Genomic DNA, 25,899 nt, shown 5'->3' with positions numbered 1-25,899 from the left:
GCCAACAATCAAGGGAGGAAATGAAAGGCATCTGCTGAACCTCAACTTCAATAATCCTGCCCTCTATAGCTGCCTGTTGCTAAGACACCGCTATTATTACACTCCTGGCATGTATAATCTTTTTATTCCCCTACGTGAGTTTTCAGCTCTGTGCTTTCCATATAAAAATACAACTCAAATAATACAGCCATTTGAGACAAAGGTGAATTAGGGTTCCCTGACTAACCACGTCAAAGCAGGTGAGGCTGGCTAATGAGGCAGTGCTCAGGTGAGCTGGCACAGAGGCTGGCTGGTATGGACACATCCCACTGGCTGCTCTGATGATCAAACCACAGCCAGCTGGAGGTCAGACATGGGGACAAGGCTGCGCCGCGATGCCGCATAAAGGCTCCGACAAGCCTGGAAACCGCTACGTCGGCGCTGACAGATTCAGATAGCACGTTCCTCTTTCCAAGCTTTTCATCTTTAAAAAGGCAATTCGGCTCCCTGAGCCTTGGAGCCCGTTTCATGAAGAGCTGGCTGCTAATTGTATGCGTGCACATATGTGTTTCAGGAAAGAGATAAGCACATTGCCTTGGCCTCCTCACCAACGGCGCAGACACGTCTCACTTCTGTTCTCTGCAAGTTTTCCAGGCCTGGCCTGAAGTTTTCTAGTATTAACCCTTCCTGGTAACGACAGTGCACATTCTCCTAGAGATGCTCTCTTGATTATGCATGCTTACAAATAGCTTTTCATTACGAATTCTTGGAGTCTCAGGGCTTGACATTTTGATTTTTGTAATCATGTTTATATTTTCAAATTACTCAATGATGACTACACAGTGTAATAATACTCAGTGAACTACAGGAGATGAATGAGGCATCTTTTAGCATTAGGGGCCACATTTTACCTCTCTAAAACCTAAAGTTGTCTGATTTTCATCTTTGATGAAATATAGCACCATTTTACCGTATTTTGCAATGCCGACTCCAAAAGAACAAGATGTGGAGTGGCTGTTCATAAAAATGCAAAAGTCTTTCCCAATAGTCATGGCAACTAGTGTCCAGATGGCAGGATTGTCTGATTGCTGACTGTGATTCTTTAGAAAAGAAATCCACATAGAAGCAGCAGGCTCTGAGAATCTGCCCTGCCTGAGAACTGGCCAGACTCTCTAATTCTTAGAGGCCATATTCTCTACTCTGGGCAGATTAGTATCCAGGGTAGGTCCCTGGCTGCATCTATCTCACCCCAGGGTATCCCAACCTAACACTCATTCACAAGAACAATAGGAACCTCCCAGATCCCAGGGAAAATCCCCCTATGGAAGGAAGAAATGCTACTCAGTTACGCCAAGGGCTCCCTTTCTTTTTACACCCCTATTCACAGTGCATAATAAGGACAGTTGAATAAACAGTAGCATGTTGAATCCATGGCTCTGGCAAAGCTATCTGCTTTACGAAAATAATAACTCAGTTGGAAAATAACAGTGCCCGGTTGAAAGGGTCCCAGGGAAATAAGAGGAGAGCTTGCCTAATCATAATAGTAACAATAATTATAGTAGCCAACACTTACTGAAGATTTCTCCTTTGCTAGGCATTTTACTAAAGATACGCTGCCAAGGCATTTTACAAGTAACATAACCTTGTTTATGTGGGATGTTTTGGTGAAGTCTGATATGCTTATTTTCACTTCCAGTTCTTTAGCCTTCTTTCTCTCTGATCGGTGTTTCTTGTGCACGCCACCCCCCTCCCCTGCCTCTCTGCCATTGTCCACAGTATTCTTGCTTCCTTTACTATTTATACACAGTAATTATCATGGCACACACACACAATGAATTATCTGTGTTGTTCTGTAGGTGCAATTTTGATAAATCCATCCAGAGCTATTTTTAAATACCTGATAATACTAGTAAAGTTATTATCCATCCATACAATAAATTACCAGCTTCAACTTAAATTCTTTTTGGAAGAATGTAGAATAAAAAACAATAATGCTATTGCTGGCTTTGTACAATACTATCTCTTTAAACACTTTATGCAAATGACCTTTTCTAGGATTGCTTGATAGGAAACTTGAAAGAAACACACCAGAGGAAGCCCTTTGAGGAAGGGGCACGCATGGGTTACAACTGACTGAAAATCTTTGCTTCAGTTGCCCAGTAGCAAATCCTTCTCTGTAACCTTTTGTGCATCCCAATAGTACCCCAGGCTCTTTAAAATGCTAGGAAACCAACAGTAAAAAAGAAAACAATAGCATCATAAAATCAATGACTCTTCTCCATAAACACCAAACTAAATGAGCCTGACACATAGGATGGTCACAGTGATTTAAAAAAAAAAATAGTGACCATGTTAGAGCAAAAAAAGTAACTATAGGATCATAAAATGTAAGCACTAGGAGTATTCAATGCTATAAAAAGTTAAGTATTTTTAGAAGTAAAACTCCTTGGGGAACACCACAGGAGGCTCTTTAACAACAAAACTCAAGTATCAAGTAGAATTCCTTGTGCTCAGTTTAGACACTTTATGGACCTTCTTTGGTATGAGACCTGGACCACAGCCAGCATCAGAAGGCCCCGGGTAAGAGAAGCAGGGGGTCCATAGAAAGCACATTGAGCAGGCATCGGGGATAGGTGTTCGAGGGGCCCTAAGCAATCCCCTCTGCCACCTCTGCTGAGCCCTGCAACCGTGCCATTGCAGAATATTCCCCCGGCTGAGCTAGGAGAAGGTTTTTAATAAGGGAGAGGAGAGGGAAGAACTTGAGGGAGAGTGGGCCTTATTGAGAAGGGGTCCCTTTTGTCATGCCAAAAGCTAATAGGAGGACACTGGCCACCCTAAGAAGTGAGCGAAGTGCCTAAAAGAAACTTGAAGAAAAGTAGGAAAAGTTAAAAAGAAAGTGCATAGCTTACAACTTTGATTGGGTGAACCTAACGCTGAATTTATCAGCCTTGGCACTGTTGGCATTTTGGGTCATGTAATTCTTTGTTATGAAGGGCCACCAGTGTGGGATAGAGATTAGTGACTCAGTCAGAAGGTAACCAGCAAAAAGCTCCTAGCTTTTCAGGTCCCAGAAAAATAAGGCATTTTCTTAAGAGGCTAGTTAGTCTAATAATAATATTATGGGATGTTTATCAGTATCCTTGGCCTCTGCCCACCAGATGCAGGTAGCAGCCCCCTTGCCCCTCACTTATGATAACCAGAAATGTCTCCAGACATTGTCAAATAGTCTCCGGTAGGTGGGAAGGTAAAATGGACCCTGTTGGAAAACCACTGTCCTAAAAAACCTATTTTCTCCCTAAGCTGGGCAAGACTTTTTCCATCACTTCTATGGCCACCTTTCCCATTTTCCTGATCCTACTCTAAAGAACTGTACAATAGTGGGAGGACAGCGAGTTCCTCAACACACACAAGAAAGAACCGGAACTGTGTGTTTCTTACTATAATAATCGGAGACATATCAGGAAGATCTGAAATGAATATGTTTTATCCTTTGATAATTCCAAAATTATGGATTTTATCTTTGCTTCTAGAGATTTTTATTCTTTGCTCATTATATAAGACCAATTCCAAGAAGAGATGTCCAGCAAGATCTAACATATTTGCTGAATTTAATGAATGTTTATGTGAGGGACCCAAGAAAGCCATTTGTCAAGATAAGTTAACAAGAAACTTTGTTATGCATAAAAATTGTTTTTACAATCAGAGTTGCTGAAGAATGCCCTTTTACTATCTTGGCTCATGTGAACCAAACCCTTTCCTTTGCTTACATCCCCTTCCCTTTGTCTTTTCTCCCTTCCTTTCCTTCCCTCCCTCTCTTCTCTCTTTCTCTTCCTCCCTCTCTCTTTCTCTGTCCCTTCTCCTCTCTCCCCCCCTCTCTTTTTCTTTCCTCTCTGAGAACAAAAAAAAAATGTGAGAAGTAGATTATGAAGACTTAATTAGGACAAAAATATACCTTCACTGGAAGGAAAATTATATTAATGAGTTCAGAAGATTATAAACTGCTGCATCATTTGTGTAAATGGCACAACTGAGTCATTAGTGTAATTGTATGATAGAGCCAGAGGCCTAGAAAATTGTGATTTATGTTTCTTCTATTGATTCTGATTTAGGATTATTATTATAAAATCTGTAGGGGAAAAATTTTTCTTAGAGTTAAGCTAATGAACTGAAACAATCTCTAAGAAAGGCAGTTTAATTAATGAATATTATAAGTTGAATAATGTATTTCTACATAAAATATAAATCTTTTCCCCTTATTTATTTTTGGGATTGCAAATTAAACAAATGATGATGAATATAAAGAGGCTTATCTTCTGGCCCCTCATTGCCTCTCACGAACTGTATGACCATGAGTAATACTCATCTCTCTCAACTTTGGTTTCCCTCCATTTATGAAAGTTAGGAGATTGGGTGAGATTATTCTTAAGAATTCTTCCATCTCCAAAATTTTATGGTCATGAGGAAAATATAATTCACATCATCTGGAAGCGAAAGAAAAAAACGGCAATTCTACCAACTATGGAAGGTAATTACTCTGTGGCATACATAATTTCTACCCCAGAGCTATAGGCTTATAAAGTAAAAAAGGCTTCTTTTATTGATCAAAGCTCTTGACTATAAAGTACAGGGTATTGCTCTTTGAGTCTTCTTTAAATTAGAATGTCTATGATTAATTTCAGATGGGGGAAGCAAGTTTGAGAGACCTCTGGGAACAGAGCTGAACATGTCAGATTTTTAGGTTTTATCAAGGAGCTCTTCAATAGGAAAAAGAAGCAGGAATACAGAAGCAAAACAAAATCAGGACTCCAAGAGCTCAGCCACAAACCAAAGAATGGCTCTGCAGTGGCGTCTTCACATTTATTCTGGAAAGCCTCCTACTGCAAGGATGTATTTGTTACTAAAACTTGGAGAAAATAAAGCCCAATCTTTATCAGAGAAATGAAGCCCTGCCCTGGTCTTATGGAAGCTCATTTTTGTTGTTGTTGTTGTTATTAATCCTCACCCAAGGCTATTTTCCCATTGATTTTTAGATAGAGTGGAAGGGAGGGGAAGAGACAGACAGAGAGAGAAACATCCCCTGCCTGGAATCGAACCCAAGACACTTCAGTCTGCAGGCCCATGCTCTACACACTGAGCCAAACTGGCTAGAGCCTTCAGCCCTGAGGGCAAAACCCCCACCAGAAGAGTCATTTCTTCATGGTGCCTGTGCAGATGCTGTTATTAAAGTGTGGGGAGAGAGAGATACAAAGTAGTAAAAAAATTATTTTATTTTTTGTAGGAAAGCAAACAAGAATTTATTGACTGCAGCAAAAATAAACTTAGGGCAGTGAAACAAGGACATAGAAGAAGCAACAGGAGAGCCTGGGCTGGGCTGCGTGGCTCACTGGAAGTCGGAGAAAACGGGGCCTTGGTAACAGGTTCAAAGGATTAGTTAGCCCAGACAAGGTGCCTCTGCCCATTGTTTCCCTGGTTGCAAGTCTCATGGGGTCCCTTAGAGGTTAGGGGATAGTGCCTGAGGGGGAATGGCAGAGGAAAGGGAATGGCAGGCGGGCTCCCTGCAGGGAGAGTGCCCCAAGGTGGTAGAATGTAAGCATCCATTTCCTTTCCAGGAACCCTGAATATGTGCCCACCCTGCATAGTCTAACATAAAATGTTTGTCAAAAATCACCTGGCTTGGGACTACAAAATAAAATCCACTCATATTCCCTAGCAAAACCAGCTTTTGTGTAAAAATGTAAATTCTCATATTTGTAGACCTACTTGTAGCAGATAGGCAATTTAAGGGCAAGAAAGTCTCCCTTCTTTAAGTAGAAGCATAGAAAAATAGTGGTGCTAGTTGGAAATACTGACATATCAGGAAGGAAATTCATCCATCATATGCCAGATCTTGAAATTCTTGGCTTTGGTTCCTGAGGCATAAAAATCATGGCCTGAACAGCTTTTCTTAAAATAAATTTGGTCTTCCTTCGCATTCCTACAAAGAGACACTTCATTTATATCATTAGTTACTTTGGAATCTCAGGGGAAATTTTTCCCAAAGTAATAGAAAATTAACAGTAATTTGTGGGATTTTACTTGTAAGGGAAATGCACTGAAAGAGGTAAAGACAAAGCAAGAAATTCTCCGTAAGGGGTGACAGCTAAGCTGGTCCCTGAATTGACAGCCAGCAGACAGGCTTGGAATGGTAATGAACCCCTTGAAAATATCCTGCTGCTGTGAAATGCTACTCATTCAAAACTAGGCCCAATTGTGTGTCATATACTCTTACTCAAAATCTCTAACATTTTTTAAAAATATAAGAAAACAGCCCAGGTGGCATGGCTCAGAGGTTGCGCACTGACCTATGACCCAGCAGGTCACAGTTCTATTCCAGGTCAAAGCTCATACCTGGGGTTTCGGGCTCAATCCCTAGTGTGGGGCATGCAAGAGGCAGCCGATCAATGATTCTCTCTCATCATTGATGTTTCTATATCTCTCTCTTCCTCTCCCTTCCTCTCTGAAATCAATGTGTGTGTATATGTGTGTGTGTGTGTGTGTGTACATATACACACACACACACACACACACACACACACACACACACACACTGAGTGGCCAGATTATTATGACCGGACAGATTGTTATGACCAACCCATCAGTACTTTGTTGGGCCACCTTTTGCCTTCAATACTGTGGATATTCTTCTTGGCATTGACCCCACGAGATGTTGAAAGTTGATGCGAGGAATCTGACACCATGCCTGATGAATAGCACTGTCCAGTTCTGTGAGATTTGATGGTTGTGAAACCAGCTGCCTGATGGCTCTTTTAACTTCGTCCTACAAATGCTCAATTGGATTGAGATCTGGTGATTGTGGGGGCCACCTAAGCAAGGTAAAGTCTCCCTCATGTTCTTGAAACCACTCCTGCACAATACGAGCACCATGGCATGACGCATTGTCTTGTTGGAAGAAGCCATCTCCTTTGGGATACACCATCAACATGATAGGATGAACTTGATCAGAAATGATACTTAGGTATGTTGTGCTATTCAGACATTTATAATGACCTGGCCCTTTAGCAACTTCAGCGCGAAATTATAGCTAATTTGCCTACAAACGTCAGGTGGTCATAATAATCTGGCCCAGCCGTGGGCAAACTACTGCCCGTTTGAAATGAATAAAACTAAAAAAAAAAAAAAGACCGTACCCTTTTATGTAATGATGTTTACTTTGAATTTATATTAGTTCACACAAACACTCCATCCATGCTTTTGTTCCGGCCCTCTGGTCCAGTTTAAGAACCCATTGTGGCCCTCGAGTCAAAAAGTTTGCCCACCCCTGAGATTCTGGCCACTCAGTGTATGTATGTATATATATATATTTAAATTAAAAAAATAAGTAAATAATAAAAAGAATATAAGAAAACAAAAAGAATCACTAAGAAGTACAAAAATGTACACAGCTTTTTAAGTCCCTAAAGCCAAGGAATCAGAAAATTGCTGGTGCTCTTATTTTCAATGAGCACATCTTGAAATACCACACTCTGGGAGTGGCAATTTCATCTCAGATAGATTTTTTGTTGTTGCTGTCAACCATTACTTTGGAACTAGACTTATTGATATTACCAATATTACCACAAACTGTGTATTCATTGAAACTTGTTCTTTTCTATTCCTTTTTTATGTTGAAAATATCTCCATAGTCCTTCTTGAAGACACTGCCACTAAGGGGGATTAAATTTTGTCTAAAGAAAAAGTGCACAATTTTCCCCATACTGTGGAAATGTTTAGGATGAACTGACAAAAAAAAAAAAGCAAGAATTTGTAAATTCATTGGCAACTTTATATATTTTCTTCCCTCAGAATATCTTTGGTTATTCTCTATTGATTGGGAAGTCACTTCTCATTATTTTTTATTTCTATCATTTTTCTATAAATACTATATTTGAATTTTGAGGCAGGCCCTTCCCTTTGCTCTAACTGATGAACGGGATATCAAGTAGTACACTGTATGATCACTATAATATAGTACTTAAAGGGGACACACCAATACAAAGGCATAAGGTAGCACTTTTATTATAGATTCATATTATTACCAGGAAGTGTTAAAAGCCACTTTCTCTGGAAAACTCTAAGTATTCTTTACACATCCCTCAGATAAAAATTATAAAGTTGGAGGTACAGTAAAAAGTGATAAGAATAACATTTTAAGTGCTCTCCAGTTTTATGATTCTACATGTGTCTTTTTTCCTAATATATACTTATAAAAATAAAAAAGAAATCCAAAGAAATGTCTTATTTCACACCCACATTTCCTCAAACTCCATAGTCTTCAAACTCCTCTCCCACACCATTTTCTTTCACATTCTACAGGTAGGAACCTATACAATATGAAGTTAATAAGTTGTCTTATCCCAGGACTATCTTAAAACATTACAAACACTCAATATATCCCTGAACAGGACTCTGGATGGTACTAAAAGGTCCTGATATGATATTTTATAAAACAAACACAAGCAAAAATTTTATGATGTAGTTATTCAACTGTACTGCCCAAAGGTATGAAGAAGGTCAATTCTCTTTAATATTCCCATTTCCCAGCACTCCAAAAATCTATTTCTTAAAGATATAAAATTATTTATGTTATTATTCCTCTATTCAAAAATCTTCTCTCATATAAAGGAGATTCTATTTATGGGTCGTTTCTCAGATTTGCCATAGAATTCACACAAGTATAAGTCCTGTTTGTGTTTAATATCAGTATAATACTGATTTGTTTCTTAAGTTGATCTTTACCCTCCTATCAGGGAGTATAAAACTTTCCTCAGACTCACAATTAACTACCAAAATCAATACCATATGCTTTTAGCCCAGCCAGTGTGGCTCAGTGGTTTACCATCAACCTAGGAACCAGGAGGTCATGGTTCAATTCTTGGCCCAGGTTGCGGGCTCAATCCCCAGTACAGGGCATTGCAGGAAGCAGCCGATCAATGATTCTCACTTATCACTGATGTTTCTATCTCTCTCTCCCTCTCCCTTCCTCTCTGAAATCAATAAAAATATATTTAAAAAAACAACAACAACCATATGCTTTTGCTTACGACTTGTTTTGTTATAAGAGAATATTTATGGCAGACTTCTACAAAAAGTTCGAATTTCTTTTAGAAAGTTTAAAAAGAAATTGAAGACATAGAAAGATATGATTTTATAAGGAGCCACTATTTACCTGTACATGAATAGTCATCAATCCTGATGTATCCAGTTTTACAGATGCACATGAAGGAGCCCGGGGTGTTGACACACATGGTATTCTCCCGGCAGTAATGGCGCCCTTCAGCACATTCATCAATGTCTGTGAAGAAAAGACAGGGGAAAGAAGTCAATAGTGGCCAATATTCTAGAGCAGGGGTGGGCAACCACTGGCACGCATGCCAAACATGGCACGCCAGTAACTTTTGCTGGCACGCGAAACCCTCTCTTATAATCTTCCATTTACAATTTTTTTCTTAATATTGACTTTTTTATTTCTCAGGTAAATTCAGTGTAGGTGCATCTTAGATAAATATATAATTTTACATAACATGTATACATTAAAAATAAATGTATTTTTCATCACCATATACTGTGTTTTTGTTGCTTGAATGAATTTTATTATTTCTTCAAGGTTCTTCACATACGTACACCTTAAGAGATATCAAGTAGGTGTAACATGTTCTCAAAAAATTAGGGTTGGCACGCAGAAGAATTTTGAGTCAGAGATTTTGCTGGTTTTGGCACGCACTCACAAAAAGGTTGCCCACCCATGTTCTAGAGTTTCTTATAATTTTCTTTGGCAGGGAGTAACAATAGTTACTAATTGAAAAGAATTTTAAAAAAGTATCCAAGTGCTGGCCAGTTTGGCTCAGTCAATAGAGCATTGGCCTGAGGACTGAAGGGTCCTGGGTTCCACCCCAGTCAAAGGCATGTACCAGGTTGTGGGCTCAATCCCCAGTTGGGCGTGCAAGAGGCAGCGTATCAATGATTCCCATCATTGATGTTTCTATTTCTCTCTTCCTCTCCCTTCCTCTCTTAAATCCATAAAAATCTGTTAAAAGTTTTTTAAAAAAAGGTATTCAAAACATCTTTAATAGGAATGTTTGGTGTCCAAATGACAGAAACTATAAAAGTTTTTCCAGCAGCTCTTTCTGAGGTTTCAAAGATGTCTATGTATTCCAACTTGCAGCATTCTAAATATAATTGGAAATTTCCAGTGCATTCATCTACCTGTGTGTGATTAACAGAATCAGAAAGTACAGATTGGGCTGCCTTACAGTCTCGGAAGCTTCTATTACTGAGCCTATCATATATTATTTTTTGATTCACTGGCTGTTCTGTACACTTGGTGAGACCCTGCAAGAGGTGAATAAAATATTCAATATACACTAGGACTTCAATAACTTCACTTAGAGATATGAAACCAATAACATGTAGCTTATTAGAGATACAAGTGGAGATACAGCTATCCCAGTAAATGTCAGAACAGAGATGAAATTACAATGTAGAGACCTGATATAAATGAGAAACTGTAAAATAAGGTATCATAGTGAAGAACTTCTATATTAATTCATACACCAAGTTTTGAGTATAAAGACTTACAAATGTTAAGCCATAATAGGCACTAGTACTAATTGGGAAGAATGTGAATTTTGACAATAAAACTGTCCCCATTTTATAGCACCTCTCTGCATGGAACATAAAAGTATTTTACAAATATTTTATTATTATGTAAAACTCTTAATTAAGGGCCTTAATGCATTGACCAGGCAAGGTTCTTCTCCTCCAGAAGTCTGCTTTCTCAAATCCTTGTGGCAAATTCATAAAGTAATGTTGTCCTCATTTGTACTATTAAGAGAAATGGATCAATTACAGGACATAGTCAGGTGAGCCACTACCAAAGAAGTCGTGCTATTCATATAACCTCAACTATGCTCCCAGTCCAGAGAGCATCAAAAGAAATAATTGACACAACCTCAGGAAGCCATATTTTAGAGTTAGAGGTCTCTTGGCAATCATCTGAGCTAACTACATTTTTTTTACAGATGGAAAAACTAAGATGTAGAGGAGTGGTTTTCAACCTTTTGGCCCTTTAAATACAGTTCCTCATGTTGTAACCCAACCATAATATTATTTTTGTTGCTACTTCATAACTGTAATGTTGCTACTGTTATGAATCGTAATGTAAATATCTGATATGCAGGATGGTCTTAGGTGACCCCTGTGAAAGGGTCATTCGACCGCCAAAGGGGTTGCGACCCACAGGTTGAGAACCACTGAAGAGACTCAATTTTCCACTCAACTTTTAAATGAAAGTCCAAACAATAAATTCCAAACCTCTTAGCATACAAAGCTCTTCCCAGTTTAACTCTTATTTTTCCATCTTTGTATCTTATGACCTCCCTCTCCTCTTCCCTCTCAGTGTTCTGGGCCCACTGAGCTGCTGATTATTCCTTGAATGGGCCATGTTCTTGCATAACTATGTGCCTTGGCTTATGCTTTCTCTCTACTCCTTCTCAGCCTACTACGACCCAGTGGCTCTGGTCCACCAGTGCATACATCGGTCAGAAATCTGTTTAAATGTCTCTCTGTGAAAACTTCCCTAATGAAGTAAAATGCTCCCTAGGCAATGTTCCCTTGGAAGTTTGTAAATGTTTACATTTTAGATCCATCCATTTTACCTTTTTAATTTTGTGAGCCTCTTCTCCACAATAAGCCATATACTCCTCGAGGGCAGGGATCATCTGTTATGTTTGTGAACTCTGACTGCACATTATTTTATCTAGGATGCTTTTTAGAAACAATGGTTCTTGGGTCAACTCCCAACCCCCCACTCCATCCAAATTCTGATTTAATTCTCTTGGTGAAACACGGGCAATTTTTTAAAATCTTCTCCATGATGAATCTAATGCAGGAGTCAGCAAAATTTTTCAGTAAAGGTCAGATGCTAGATATTTTAGGCTTTAGGAATCATCGGATCTCTGTTGCAACTTATTAACTCCATTGTTGTAGCATGAAAGCAACCATAGACAATATGTACATAGTGTTCTAATAAAATGTTATTTATAAAAACATATGGGGAATAAAATTTGGCATGCAGACCACAATTTGATTAGCCCCGGACTAATGCATAACCGTGTTAAGAAGCACTGAGAATTTAATTCATTTTTGTATCCACAATACCTTGTAAGGTGTCTAGGACATTATGGGGTCAATAAATATTACAGGATGAATGAATAAATGCTTCAAGGCTAGCTTAAGAAAGACCTAAGATTTTCTGACTTATAGGATAATATTCTTTTCTTGATAACATGCTACTTCTCAATGTTTGCATTGTTCTGCAAGGAAAATACCACATTCAATTACAGTCTGAAAATTAACTACAAGCAACCTGGGGGAATATGATGAAAAACTAATTTGCTTCCAGGGTCTTAAGATCATAATAGGAATGATGGGATTATTGATGTGTTCAGCTTGATCAATAGACTTTAACCCCACTCCTCTGAGAGGGTGCTGTGGAGAAGAGGAAGCTACTGAGAGCCATGGCAGGAGTCCTCTGGGCTTATGCTTGGCATCTGGAGGGAAGGCCATGAAGTTCACGTGCACAAAGGCATGAAGATTTCACCTTTGGGGATAAAACAACCAAGAATAATGAACATGACTCAGGGAAGACACCTTGGTTCTCAGAGGGAAGAATTACCGAATACACTGGAATCTGCTCAGAAGAAGAGTAGTTCCTGTGAGAGGCCACAGACCTTAGGGGAGTGAAGGAAGTAGCTTCAGTGCCTAGAGCAGGGCTAAGTCCTGGAGGAGGGAGCTTTAATTATTTAAGGCACTGCACCTCTCTCTAGACCAAGCATGTCAAACTCGCAGCCCGCGGGCCACATGTGGCCCAAATGAATATTTTTGCGGCCCAGCCAATATAACGGTATATAAGAAATGTTTTAATAAACGTTTGTAACTTAATTTTTACAATATCCTGTTATACATAATTATTAATAACAAACTACAACATTTGCTAATGACTGGTTACTATAATCATGTTGGATTCATTTCCTTACACACCTTACGCAAAGGCGCATCATTTCTCTCCACTGATACTAACAGAGAATATTTTAGCAGCCGATTGCCACATCATTAGTCCTGGACTGACGTGCTTGGTGTGTGCAACAGGAAATATTTCACTTTCAGAGAACAAGAAAAATAGGTTTATTTGCATTATGCTTATTAATTTGTGTAGTTATTTGGTGTCTGGTAAGTTAATGTTCAAGAAAAAATATTAATTTTTATTAAAATGTTCTATTATTTTATATTAACAATTACTCATTTATTTCAGCCCTTTGTATTCAGCATGTCTTTGTTGAAATAAACTTACGTTTCTATGAAAATTGAAGCTTTTGTTTTTTTGCGGCCCACATAAACTTAAACCTTGTTCATTTGGCTCGTGTTAGCCTTTGAGTTTGACGTGCTTGCTCTAGGCAGTCTCCTAAGGAAGGACACCTAGCCCAGCAGGACTAGCTACCAAACGTGGAAAACCAAACTCATAAGTATAGGTGACGCATCCCGCATCTCTTCCAAGAATACTACAGGAATGGGAACGTGGACAGTACTAAATCCTATAGGAGGAGATGGGGAAAAGACACAGTGACTTAGGATTATTTTTATTAATATGACCCTAGTTACAGCCACACGCTATTGGAGAAGTTGGTTTATAGGAATAATTTGCTAAAGGGTAACACTCTAACTGTTGTTTGTTGTTGGGTCTACATGTTGGGAGACACTGCTCTACCAGTTTCCTTTTGTAAATGTTTCCCTTTTAAGCTAACATATGGTCAGAGAAAATGCAAAGCAGGGTCATAAACAAAAACAAGGGACCTAGTTAATGTGAAGCTTTTTAGGAACTTGAAGGATCTGGATCAGATAGAAATATTGGATCCAAGACCAAAAGATATGAAATGTCATGCCTATTTCTTGAAGCACTATTGTGAGGGGAAAATAAGTAAAATACCAAAACATATAATCTCAACACTGTACACCTAATCACCAATTGCCTTTTTAAATTTCTCATGCCCAATCTTCAGAAAGGGAACTCCCAAAGAGCCACATTTACATACCACAACTGCAAAGCTACATAAATGGCATTTCCACTGACATAGGTAGATATTCAGAGGCACAAAAATGGCAAAACTAAAAAGGAAGCTGATGTAAAATCACGTTCAAACTTAGTCCAGGGTATATTTTAGTTCCAAATCCCAATTCAAAACATAGTCAAATTTTCACAGTTCAATTCAATTCTCTACACTTTATTGAATGTCTTCTCTGTCCAAGTCTTTCGTGGACTTTGAGTCATATTGATGACCCTAAGAGTTAGAACTACAACAAAGGTGGATAGTATGGGGAATTGAGTGTGCTTCCATATAACTTTCTCTTAAGCAGAGAGAGCTGCACCAAGTTGGAAAGGGTTGCCACAGAAGATATCTTCCTGCCAAATATTCAAACGTGAATTGGATGTGCTATAGAGATAACAGCAAAGGGTGCTTTCACTGGACCATGTGGCTTTTACCATCTGTTCAAAATTTAGTACAGAGAGAGTTAAAGCACAGACCCTGTCTTGAAAGGGTTTACAATCCAGGAAACAGTAATATCACCACCATCATCATCCAGTTTGGAGCATTCTACATTTTCAGCCTGCATTTTAGAGAGCAATATCTCTAGAGATTCATGGCTCCTTGAAAACAGAGTTTGGCATAGTCAGATAAGGCTCAGGGCCATTATATTACTGTACTCCCCCCACGCCCCTCCTTAAATTCACAAAGAACATGAGCCAATTACAGCTCTAGAATATCTAGTTTTTCTTTAAAAAGTTAATTTATTTATTCAACAAGTATATAATGGACATGCACCATGCCCAAGTTCTACATTAGGGAACAGACAAATTCTAGCTGGAGAAATAATACTTAAATGACGTTATAAAGTGATACATACTATATAACAGGAACATATACAAAGTGCATTAAATGGGCAGCAACCAACTTTTTTAAATCACAGTGCTTGTTTGTTCTGAGCACCTATTAATATAGAACACATTTGGGAATTTATATTTGGTGATATAAATCATTTTATAATTTTTCCTTCCCCCAACCTGAGGAGCTGATAACAAAATTAAGAAGCCAGAACGTAATTACATAAATAACATCATGAGGGGGTTTATGTTAAGTGAGACAAACAAAGAAAGAAAAAGAAATGAATAGAACAGAAAAGAGAAAAGAAGAGAAAAGAAAAGAAAAGAAAAGAAAAGAAAAGAAAAGAAAAGAAAAGAAAAGAAAAGAAAAGAAAAGAAAAGGAAAAAAAGGAAAGAAAAGGAAAGAAAAGAAAAAAGCATGCGCTACAAGGAGTGGTATTTAGAGGAAGGTTGGTGACTAGGGCATAGATATTTGACGGGAGTAGCAGGGCTTGAGGTGGATTTTGAAGTAGGCTTAAAGCGACAGATTTGCACAAAGTTGGAGGGGCTGCCACAGAAGAGAATTTCCTGTCAAAGTGAGATGCTCAAAGATGAGTGGGAGTACTGTAGAGACTCAAGTCTAGTGTAGCCGGCACAAGCAGGAGCATATAAAATGTTGAGAAACTGAATATTCCATCTGATTGGAGTTTGCGCAGAAAGAAGAAATGGAAATACAGTTATGGGATAAGTGGTACAATGTGCATACACATAATTATACAACAAATATGAGGAAGGCTTAATATTTGCTCTGATATAAAGACATTAACGCATTTAGAAGAGAGGGAGTAGGGAAATGGCACAGAAAAATAAATCTCACAAGAGTTGGTAAGTCGGTGCAATCGTGGAGTTGATAAGGGAGGTACAATCAAGGAGAGAAGAATGTTCATAAATGAATAAAAGTCTGAGTCTTAGGTGGTTACTAAATTAAAGACCTAGTTCTCCATATTACTTATCAATGTCTGAAAATATCCAAAGTCACCTATTAAATTATTTGTTAATATGTCTGTTATCTATAATAATAAAAGCGTAATATGCTAATTAGACTGGATGAAGCCAGGGCTATGAGGGAAGCCTGGGTCCTGGGTCCAGGGTACCAGAGGGAAGCTGGTGCCGGCAGCCAGGGGAAGGAAGGCCTACTCTTGCACAAATTTCGTGCATTGGGCCTCTAGTCTATTTATATTGAAATAAAAGATTCAGGAGGATCTGTTCTAGAACAATGGCTGGCTCTCACGAAGTATCTGCTGAATTAATCCTTTCATGGCTTTTCATCTAGAAGGGGAAAAAAATAAGTATCCTTATTCATACTAGTCTGACCCGGAGCTCAACTTGGCAGTACAACCTTCTTCCCAGTACATAGTTACTCCGTCATGGGCTTTCTGTGGGAACAGTGAACATAAGCCATGGTGATGAAATCATCTTGCATAGTGGAAACACTGCAGTGGGAATAAAGAAACTTAGATCCCAGTCCTTGGCTCTATTATAAACCTGACGGGCACTTCACTGTCTGGACATTAATTCCATTATCTACAACAGCACAGACTACACATTCCCATCTTTACCAGTCCTCACAATTCAGTATGAGGTTGCAGTAGGGAATCCGATTCTCCAGAAACCTGTAGGATGCACAGTCCTACTCCACCAAACTTAAAAAGCAGAAGTAAACAGTATCTCTTCTACCTGAACAACTTCTCTTGCCTCAGGATAATTCAAGCTGATCTACTTTAAAACAGAAATTTATACATTTATAAATTCCCTTTTATCCTATCTGAAAGCTGAGGCCAACTTTGTAATTATTGCGAATCACCGATTTTTAGATCTGAAAGGAACTTTAGAAATCATCTAACCGAAACCCAGTCATTTACGATGGACGAAATGGAGGCAGAGATGCCAGAGACAAACTAAAGAGATAGCAGGGATCCTATCACGACACTTTTGTGAGTCACATTAAAAACTTTGGACTTCATCCCAATGTGAGATAGGAAAGCTTTCAGGAAAGGAATATTTGAATTAGATCTGTGTTTTTTTAATATCCTCTTAGAGCAAAAGTAAAACAGTTAATGATTGGCAATCATAATGAGAACACTGTTTCCAGACCCCAGGTCCCAAATTAATGTTCCTTTCAGCCTATAGACTGGTCTCCACCCTAGCCGTAGAGGCAGTGGGCACACATGCTCCCTCTCTTCTGTGTTTCTGCCACACATCCTAGCTAGCTCCCCCATAATGCCTTTTTTACTGATGCCATTAGAAAAAAGCAGGCTGTGTTTCTAAGGCACAGCATTTATCTCATTTTGCCCTGTAAAAAATTATATTAATACGTTGATGAACACTAATGCCTTCTTGCTCAGCCAATAAAATCATGCAGCTCAACTGCAAGAATTCCACATACAGAAGACCGAATACCGATCAGTATGGGCCATTGCTAAGTGTTGGCTGTGAAAAATTGGCATGGCAAAGTTGGCAAAGAGATCAATAGAAAAAGGCTAAGTTCTGAGAAATGAAATTTTGGAAAAAAATTGAGACTAACATTTGGGAAGATAAGAGTATTTTTTAAAGATAAAAAATTAGCAAGTGTAAATAGGCTGCTCAGTGAAAAATCAGTAAAGAATAAATTAAAATGTCATTTACAAATAAGCTAACATTTAAAGGAATTGCCAGTAATCATGTTTTTAAGTCAGTGGCATTAATAAGTTTGTTTACCAAATATTAATTTTTATGTATTAAATACTATATCTATCATGTTACTAAAACATATGATTTTTGATATTTCAAAAAATAACCATACATTTATTTCATTTATTTTTAAAAATTCACTCATTGTAAATTGTATGGTACATTCTTCAAGAAGAGTAAAAGCTATATCAGTTTTTTTAGTACTATTAATAGAATATATTATTCCTACCTTTGGAATTCCTGAATTTAAATATATATATGGATCCCTAGCCAGTTTTGCCCAGTTGTACTGAAGAGTCCCAGTTTCGATTCTGGTCAAGGACACATCCCCAGTAGGACATGTGCAGGAGGCAGCCAATCAATGATTCTTTTTCATCATTGATGTTTCTATTTCTCTCTCTCCCTCTCCCTTCCTCTCTGAAATCAATAAAAATATATGTAAAAATAAAATAAAATATATATGGAAACATGCAGAAGAAAAATCTTAGACAAGGTTGAGAGTGGATCATAAAAATAATGCCTTTGGGAACAGATGAGATAATTTGAAAAACGAAGAAACAGAGGAAACAAAGCAGGAGTAGTTTATCCATGTAAGTAATATCCATTGAATTCCTAGTATGTCCAATATATTTACTTTTACACCAATGGCAAAGCCTTGAATAAAACAGCTGTAGCATCCTGTCCTTGTATAGCTTATGGTCTTTCTGACAAAAGAGACAAATAATACTTTTAAGAATGTTATGGGAGCCTGGCCTGCATGGCTCAGTGGTTGAGCATAAACCTATATGAACCAAGAGGTCACAGTTCAATTCGTCAATGCATATACCCAGATTGTGGGCTTGATCCCCAGTGAGGAGTGTGCAGGAGGCAGCCAATCAATGATTCTCTCTCATCATTGATGTTTCTATCTCTCTCTCGCTCTCCCTTTCTCTCTGAAATCAATAAAAATAGATTTTAAAAATAAAATATTAAAATACTATGGGGGATTGATAAGAATAGTGCCATGGGGAGGGGGGTGAGAGTTTCAAAGCTAGTCTTATGGCAAGGTAAAAATTTGAGGAGGATGTGACACCTAAGCAGAGGACTAGGGAGAAGTAGAATTAGCCAGGTGAGATGGGAACGAAAAGAGTATTTCAAACAAGGAACTATGTGCAAATGCTAGAAAATGAGAGAATTTCATAGATTCAAAGAATAGCAAAACAATTGATGCGGCTAATGAAGTAAGCAGGAGCTACTCTGTGCGGTGATCTTACAAAGTATGTACAAGAGTTTGACAGTATCTTATGATCAACAGCAATCTATTAAAGTTTTTTAAATCAATTTTAATACATCATATGTGCACAGGGAATACAATTTTACAGACACAATAGAATGCACAATAAAAATAAGTCTGGCTCTTAGCCACTCAGTTCTCCCACTCCCAATCCCTGAAGCAACCACTGTTACCAATTTCCTGTGCAATCTTCCAGAGATATTCTACACCCATAGAAGCACATGCAGGGGTAGGGGGGGGGTGTTGGGCTTCACCTCTGAAGAATGTTAAGTAGTCAAATGAGGTGACATGAGTTGCTAAGCAAGACCTGGATTAGAAAAGAGCAAAACTGGAAGCTAGGAGGACGCTCACGTAATAATCTGGATTCCTATATCTGTGGACAGTATATTGTAGTTAAATATACAGAGAGTGCAGCAGATTTGAAATACATATGTATGGGATCTACAATTGATTGCACTTTCAGATTGACTGGATACCTACAGATGAGGGAGGGAAGCTCCCAATGATAACATCCTCCTTTCTTAACAACTGGGTGGACCTCTAATGTGGGGAACGGGAGGAATATATGTGGGTGACAGAGAAGTATGTTTTTAGTTGTGTTGAATTTGAGGTGCTTATGGCATATCCAAGTAGGAGTGTCCAAGAGGCAGTTGTGGGCCTGGAGTTCAGGAGAGAGGATAGGACTGGAGGTCAAAATTTAGGAGTCTTAAGCACGGAGAATGCAACTAAAACCATGGTCTTACACAACATCACCCAGGGAGAAGGTGCAGAATGAGAAGGAAAAAATTAAGATGGAGCTCTGAGGAACTTCAGCATTTAAGGGGCAACTAAAGAAAGGAGACTGAGAAAGATGGCTCAGGCAGGTAGCAGCAGAATTAGAAGAGTGTTGAGAGCAGACAAGTGTCAAAATAGTGGTCGACTCCCACCTTTTCAATAAACCTTCTATATTTGAGGAAATCCCCATCTCCCCAAGAAAAAAGTCACAACTGAAATTTTCAGTGTACTTGGCAGCTAGGACATAATCCTGGAACCTAGGATTGCAGTCAGGAGCACTTAGGCAAAGCCAGGTCAGAAGAGAACTCATGACTAAGCAAGGCTGTGAGATCTTCCAGCAGGTGCGATGGAGAAAGCAGTCAGCACTGAGGGTGGTAGCAGTGGCCTAGCTTCTGGAGTCCAGTCCTGGGCATCATCAGTGAAAAGCATGCAATGTTTGTGTGACTTGTGTTGTCAACACTAAGAGGCCAGGGTAGCGGGATTTGTTCCCATGTGTGATAGGTGTTGCCTTAGTTGAACATCATCTAAACTGTCCTTCCATATATATTGTGAGCCACCTAACATCCCTCAATATATTCCTTTTCTGTTTAAATTGCAAGAGTGAATTCTGTTGTTTGCAACTCTGATCCCTGATCAATACAATGTAGTAGCATGAAGAGAAGGTAAATAAGTGTTTGAAAGAGGGAGTGATCAATAGAATTAATTGCTGCCTAGAGGTCAAGCAAGATACAGATGAAAGATGTCTGATTTAACAATATAGTTAGAAGCTATCTGTGACCTTGGTGAGAGTAGTTTGGAGGGGATACGAGATGAAAAATCTAGACTGAAGTGGGTTAAAGAGAGCACATAGCTTGAAGAAATGGAGGCACTGAAAATAGATCACACCTTTAAAAAATGTGGCTATAAAGGGTAAGAGGATCAATAACACAAAAGCTAGAAGGAGATGTGAGGTATAGGGGAAAACTTGATCATATTTAAATGCTGACTGGAGGGCACTGGCTGGCATGGCTTAGTTGGTTGGAGCATCAACCCATACACCAAAAGGTCATGGGTTTGATTCCCAATCAGGGCACATACCCAGGTTTCGGGTTCTATTCCCAGTCGGGTGCGTGCAGGAGGTAACCAATCGGTGTTTCACTCTCATATTGATGTTTTTCTCTCTCTTGCTCTCCCTTCCTCACGCTAAATATCAATTTAAAAGAAAGCATATCCTTGAGGGTTAAAAAAAATCAAATGCTGATGGGAGGGAGTGAATAGAAAGATGCTGAGAGGATAATAGATGGCAAGTTTCCTCTGAAGACAGGAAGAGATGGGATTCAGTACTCAGATGGACCCATTACTCCTAAGAGGAGTGGTATCTATTCCACTGACACTAGGGAGAGGGGAGGAAGGGTGAGTGTGAAGCATGTGGGTTTATGTAATGGGAGCAGGAGGATGAGGAAGTTGCTGTTCCTGTTTTATGTTTTGTTGGTAAAGAAGGTATCTTCTGAGAACAGAAGAATGGGTAGAACCAAAGATTTACAGGAAATGGTAAATGTTTGAAATAATCATTGTAGGAAAGAAGAGGAAACTGAGCTGGGATGCATACTAAAATACTTAAGCAGAGTATAGCCCCCAGCTAAGGTTGCTAACCATGAACAGATCTATCACGTGACATTTCCATAGCACTTGATTCTTACAGTGCATGTTCATATGTATGACATGTTAATTTTCACAATAACCCTATGACCTGCAGAAAACAGATAGAGTGACCCCTTCTCACAGCCAAGGAACCTGTTCAAAGTTGAGAAGTTTCACAAATGGTTGCTGTAAGCTTGTGATTGGCAAACCTAGAATAGAACCACTCCACAATCTGGTCCCTATCTTTGCAGTTAAATCTAAGAACACTTCTGGATAAAAGCCTGCTGTTGCAGAAAAACTCCAAAACATGTCTTGCTCTTTATCTTCTCTGCCAATCCAAATTGTATTTGCTCAAGACCCAGATGAAGTCCCAATTCCTCCACAATATCTCCCTAACCCCCGGGCCATGGGGATTCCATCTGTTTCTACTTCTGAACTTTTTGTCAGTGCTTATTCATGGCTAGTTAGTAAACTGTTTTGGCTGAATCCAACTTGCTTGAAATTAAGGAACAGACAGGCTCATTTGAAAGATTGCCTTGTCGTGTTGAATTTGAAAATTCATCAAGTTGAATAGCCTTCTTTCCAAGAAGGCAGATTAGTATTTTCAAATATTAAAAACTAATTTAATAAATATATATTTACTTTGCCAGAAAACATGGGTTTTACTCATTACAATATCCAAATTGCTGCCTATTCAGAGTTATTAGATTAGTCTAAACATTTCTTCAGGGTTTGCATGAAAGATATGGAGCCACTCCAGCTTCCAATGGCTTGTTTAGAAATAAATCACTAAGGTGCACTGCTACATTTGCCAATGTTAATCAATGTTTAATGTTGATTAGGAGGTATAACCTCACAGCTCAGTATAAACAAACACATGTTCTACAATTTCAATTCCACTTCTTCACCATCACATTCTTATTTAAGGATATGAACACTTTGTAAAAATATATTTGGGAGCACATTCTTCATATTAAAGAAAAAAATTACTTGAGGAAAATTTAAAATGGAATAAAAGGGAAAAAATATTCTTGTGTATTATTAAAATCCCAGGGATCCACTGAGCCAAACCGGTCAGGGCTATAAAATCCCAGGGATCTATTTTTACATCATACCAATGAATAAGAGATGTAATTTAGTACCATAATGTGCTTGCCTCTTAACCAAAGTTTCATGTTTATTCAATGTAGCACCAGCTTCCTACGGTCCAAATGCATGGGCTCCTTTTTGCTCAGGAATAGTCATTTGCCTAAATAAGCCAAGTCCTTCCCCATCACGTAACTCAAATCTCTCACTCCTCTCTGTCACATTCATTTAGTTTGTCCCACAATCCCCAGGGGAATAAGTTTTCCCCTAAAAACTTGTTCTTGTTTCTATTCATAATATTAATAATAAAACTAACATTTTCTCCAATGTCTGATGCTTTGGCCATACCATTTCATTTTCCTTCACAGCATCACCTATGCCAACAGGTCCCAAACATCATGCCAGGACCATTGAATCAACGTTGGAATTGTTTTATTTGTGCAATCCTGATATAGTTCTGGCTATCCTGTTTTCCTCCCCTTAATGATACTCCAACTCCCACTGCCTATCTCCAATTCCTTTTCTCAGATGTCCTTAATGCACATGATAATCTTATTTTATATTGAAGTTGGTTCTTCTTTTTTGAAAGCTAATGAATACATAAAGGGAGGGAGAGAATGGTAAAAGGAATCCTAATAGTTGTGCTTCATTTCATGCCAAGCATTTGTTAAATTGACTTCAACACTTTTTAACAAATATAACTAGGACGGATGACTTGAAATCTTGGGAGGCAAGACAAGAGCCGGTATTTGTAATTTAATCTTTAAGTTATACTTGACCTTAAACTTAATGGAGTTACAAAAATACTTTTTCCATCAATTAAATTATTAAAAAATTTAATAAAATGATGCCTCCTTTCACTTCAAATTAATTCTTTTCCAGGGAGAGAAATAATTTTCATTTATCTAATGCAAAAATGATAATGAACTGCTGCTTCACCTAAGACACCTGCAATTAATTTAAAATGAATTGTTTAATTCTAAGCAGACTTTTTCTCCCTGATAATAATAAACAGGGACATGCATATATAATTATCAAGTATTTTAATCTGTTATGCATTTACAGAAAAATAACAAAAATCCCATAGTTATATTTTAAATCTTATCACATAATTTGCAAGTGAGGAAAAATAATACCTACTCTATATCGAAGAACTGGTTAGAATATTATTCGGACCAGAAAGGAATTAGGCATGAAGTGATTTGGTTCTGGAAATAAACCATGGTAACTTAGTTACTGAAGTAGCCAGCGATCTTATTATAATTGGCTTAAAATAGAAAATAATATTATTATATGGACCCTAAGTATATTGTTAGCTAAAGTTTTCAATATATTAATGGTGTAATATCTTAGTTCCAAAAATAAATGCATGTTGCATTAACTGACTGATATACTGGTAGTAATAAATATATCTAAGAAACACAAGTTTAACCACAAATTTTTGCAAAGGATTTATTTTTCTGGAAGGCATTTTCACATACTTAATCTCATTTATCCTCCACTCTCCATCAACCTCATGAGACACATTCTCCCCATTTAATAAGTGAAGAGACTGAGGCTCAGAGATATTGATTTGCACAAATTCCCAGTTAGTAAAATAGCAGAGGTAAGAATAAAATTCAAATCTTTTGTGTAATGTTCTTTCCATAACATCAGAACTTCCCCCATTTGTCAAAAATGGAAAGATTTTTATTTGATCGATTAAATAATTTACATTAATTTGTCTATTAAATCCCAAAATTTCTCCTGACGTGTATTTTAAAAAATAATGTCAGGTGGTTGCACATATAAATCTACAAAGTATTCACCTAGGTACCAGAGCGACTCTTTGTGCACAGGGAATATATACAAACAAAATAAGTACTTGTTCTGATCTGCTTTTCAGCATTGAAACAATGGACTAGCAATGGGTAGTAGTTATAAATGCTTGTTTAGCACTGGCAGACAGTGTTTCCATCATATCATACTACAAAGAAATGCAAAGGCGAGCAATTTGGTGAGCATGGTAGGACAAAGAAAACTCAAGATCATGCCAGAAAGTCAGTAATGCTAAAGGGTATGGACACAAATATCCTTGGCTCTGATGAATCTGAGGCCTCCCTTCAACATCTCCCCAGCTACTTCTGAGTGGACCCTGGGCATTTATCCGGGCTCAGGAATACATCAACACACACTTACCATCACTGCCCACTACCCTGCCCCTGGGAATCCCCCAATCCTTCTCCATGTTCTCTGAGTCTCTGCTAAAGCTATTACATAGCTCTGTGTCCCTCTTTTTGTCCCTTTCAAAGAAGCTCCCTTCCCCAAAGCTACAAAACTCTAAGACATCACCATGCAGCATTATTTCCAGTCTTCCCAGAAAGTCCAGAGCTACTCAAAAATAGAAAAAAAAAAAGCCCTACCTAATTTTGTTTTGTTCTTTGGGACCTATGCCCTATGGAAGCCTTGTTTCTATCTATATATACAAAAAGCTAAACGACAGACCCACCGATCGGCTGGTAGGTATGACACGCACTGACCACCAGGGGGCAGACACTCAACGCAGGAGCTGTCGAGGGACAGCGACTTTGCAGAGTGCCCTCTCACACTCCAGGATCCCTCAGGGGATGTTGGAGAGCCGGTTTTGGTCCAATCCCCACAGGCCAGGCTGAGGGTCCCCACCTACCGGGCCACTCCGCAGACGCCCTTTGAGCCGCAGCTCTGCCCCAGGTGCACCTGGCCAGGGAGGGACTGTGGGATGTTGGCTCCAGGGCATGTCCGGCCCCTCTTGCCCAGTCCCGCCCCGCCAGCCACCTTCTAATTAATTTCCTTTCAATGTGCACGAATATGTGCACTGGGCCACTAATCCTAAATATAAGAGTTTATCCTCTTCCCCATCATCACATTATGTCTCTCCCATCACTCAATGTGAAAACCAGCCCAAAGGCCCAAGTAGTCCTTACACTCTTGTACACAAACTTCTCTTCATTCTTGGCATGAAACCAAAATCCCTAAAGACAATCAAATAATATAAATAGACACTGGGGGTAGGTGTCATGCTCACATGTAGCCATGTTTTTAGTTTTTTAATCAGGTGATGTTTATTTTTTTAATTTTTAAAAAAATCTTTATTGTTGAAATTATTACATATGTCCCCTTTTTCCCCCATTGACCTCTTCTAGCCCACCCCAACCCCCCACCCCAGGTCTTCACCACCCTATTGTCTGTGTCCATGGGTGATGCAAATATGCCATTTAACCATGTTTTTATTCTTTAGTTAGCTTATACCAATGTTTCTCAACTAGAAACAACATTGCCCTCCAGGAGAAAATTTGATAATGTCTGAAGACATTTTCATTATCACAACTGGGGTGGGAGGCGGGGAGGCAGGGAGGTGGACACAGGTGTGCTACTGGCATCTGGTGGGCAGAGGCCAGGGAGGCAAAATGTCCTAAAATGCACAGGGCAGCACAGCATGAATTCTCCAGCCCAAAATGTGAATGTG

The 25,899-nt window shown here is 38.7% G+C and overlaps 1 protein-coding gene across 4 annotated transcripts in view; it reads right to left on the bottom strand.

Annotated features, from left to right (window-relative positions):
- The window catches only part of NELL2 (neural EGFL like 2), a 330,775-nt gene that overhangs the window by 148,223 nt on the left and 156,653 nt on the right, over positions 1–25,899 (bottom strand). For all 4 annotated transcript variants that reach the window (XM_023752259.1, XM_006086713.3, XM_023752261.1 and 1 more), the window contains one exon: positions 9,185–9,310. In XM_023752259.1, coding sequence (XP_023608027.1) covers positions 9,185–9,310 — 126 coding nt within the window. The remainder of the gene's footprint in view (positions 1–9,184; positions 9,311–25,899) is intronic.

The sequence above is a fragment of the Myotis lucifugus genome, unplaced genomic scaffold, assembly GCF_000147115.1.
Source record: "Myotis lucifugus unplaced genomic scaffold, Myoluc2.0 scaffold_30, whole genome shotgun sequence".
Taxonomy (NCBI): domain Eukaryota; kingdom Metazoa; phylum Chordata; class Mammalia; order Chiroptera; family Vespertilionidae; genus Myotis; species Myotis lucifugus.
Note: the sequence above shows the minus strand (reverse complement) of the source record. Positions and strands in the feature narration are given on the sequence as shown.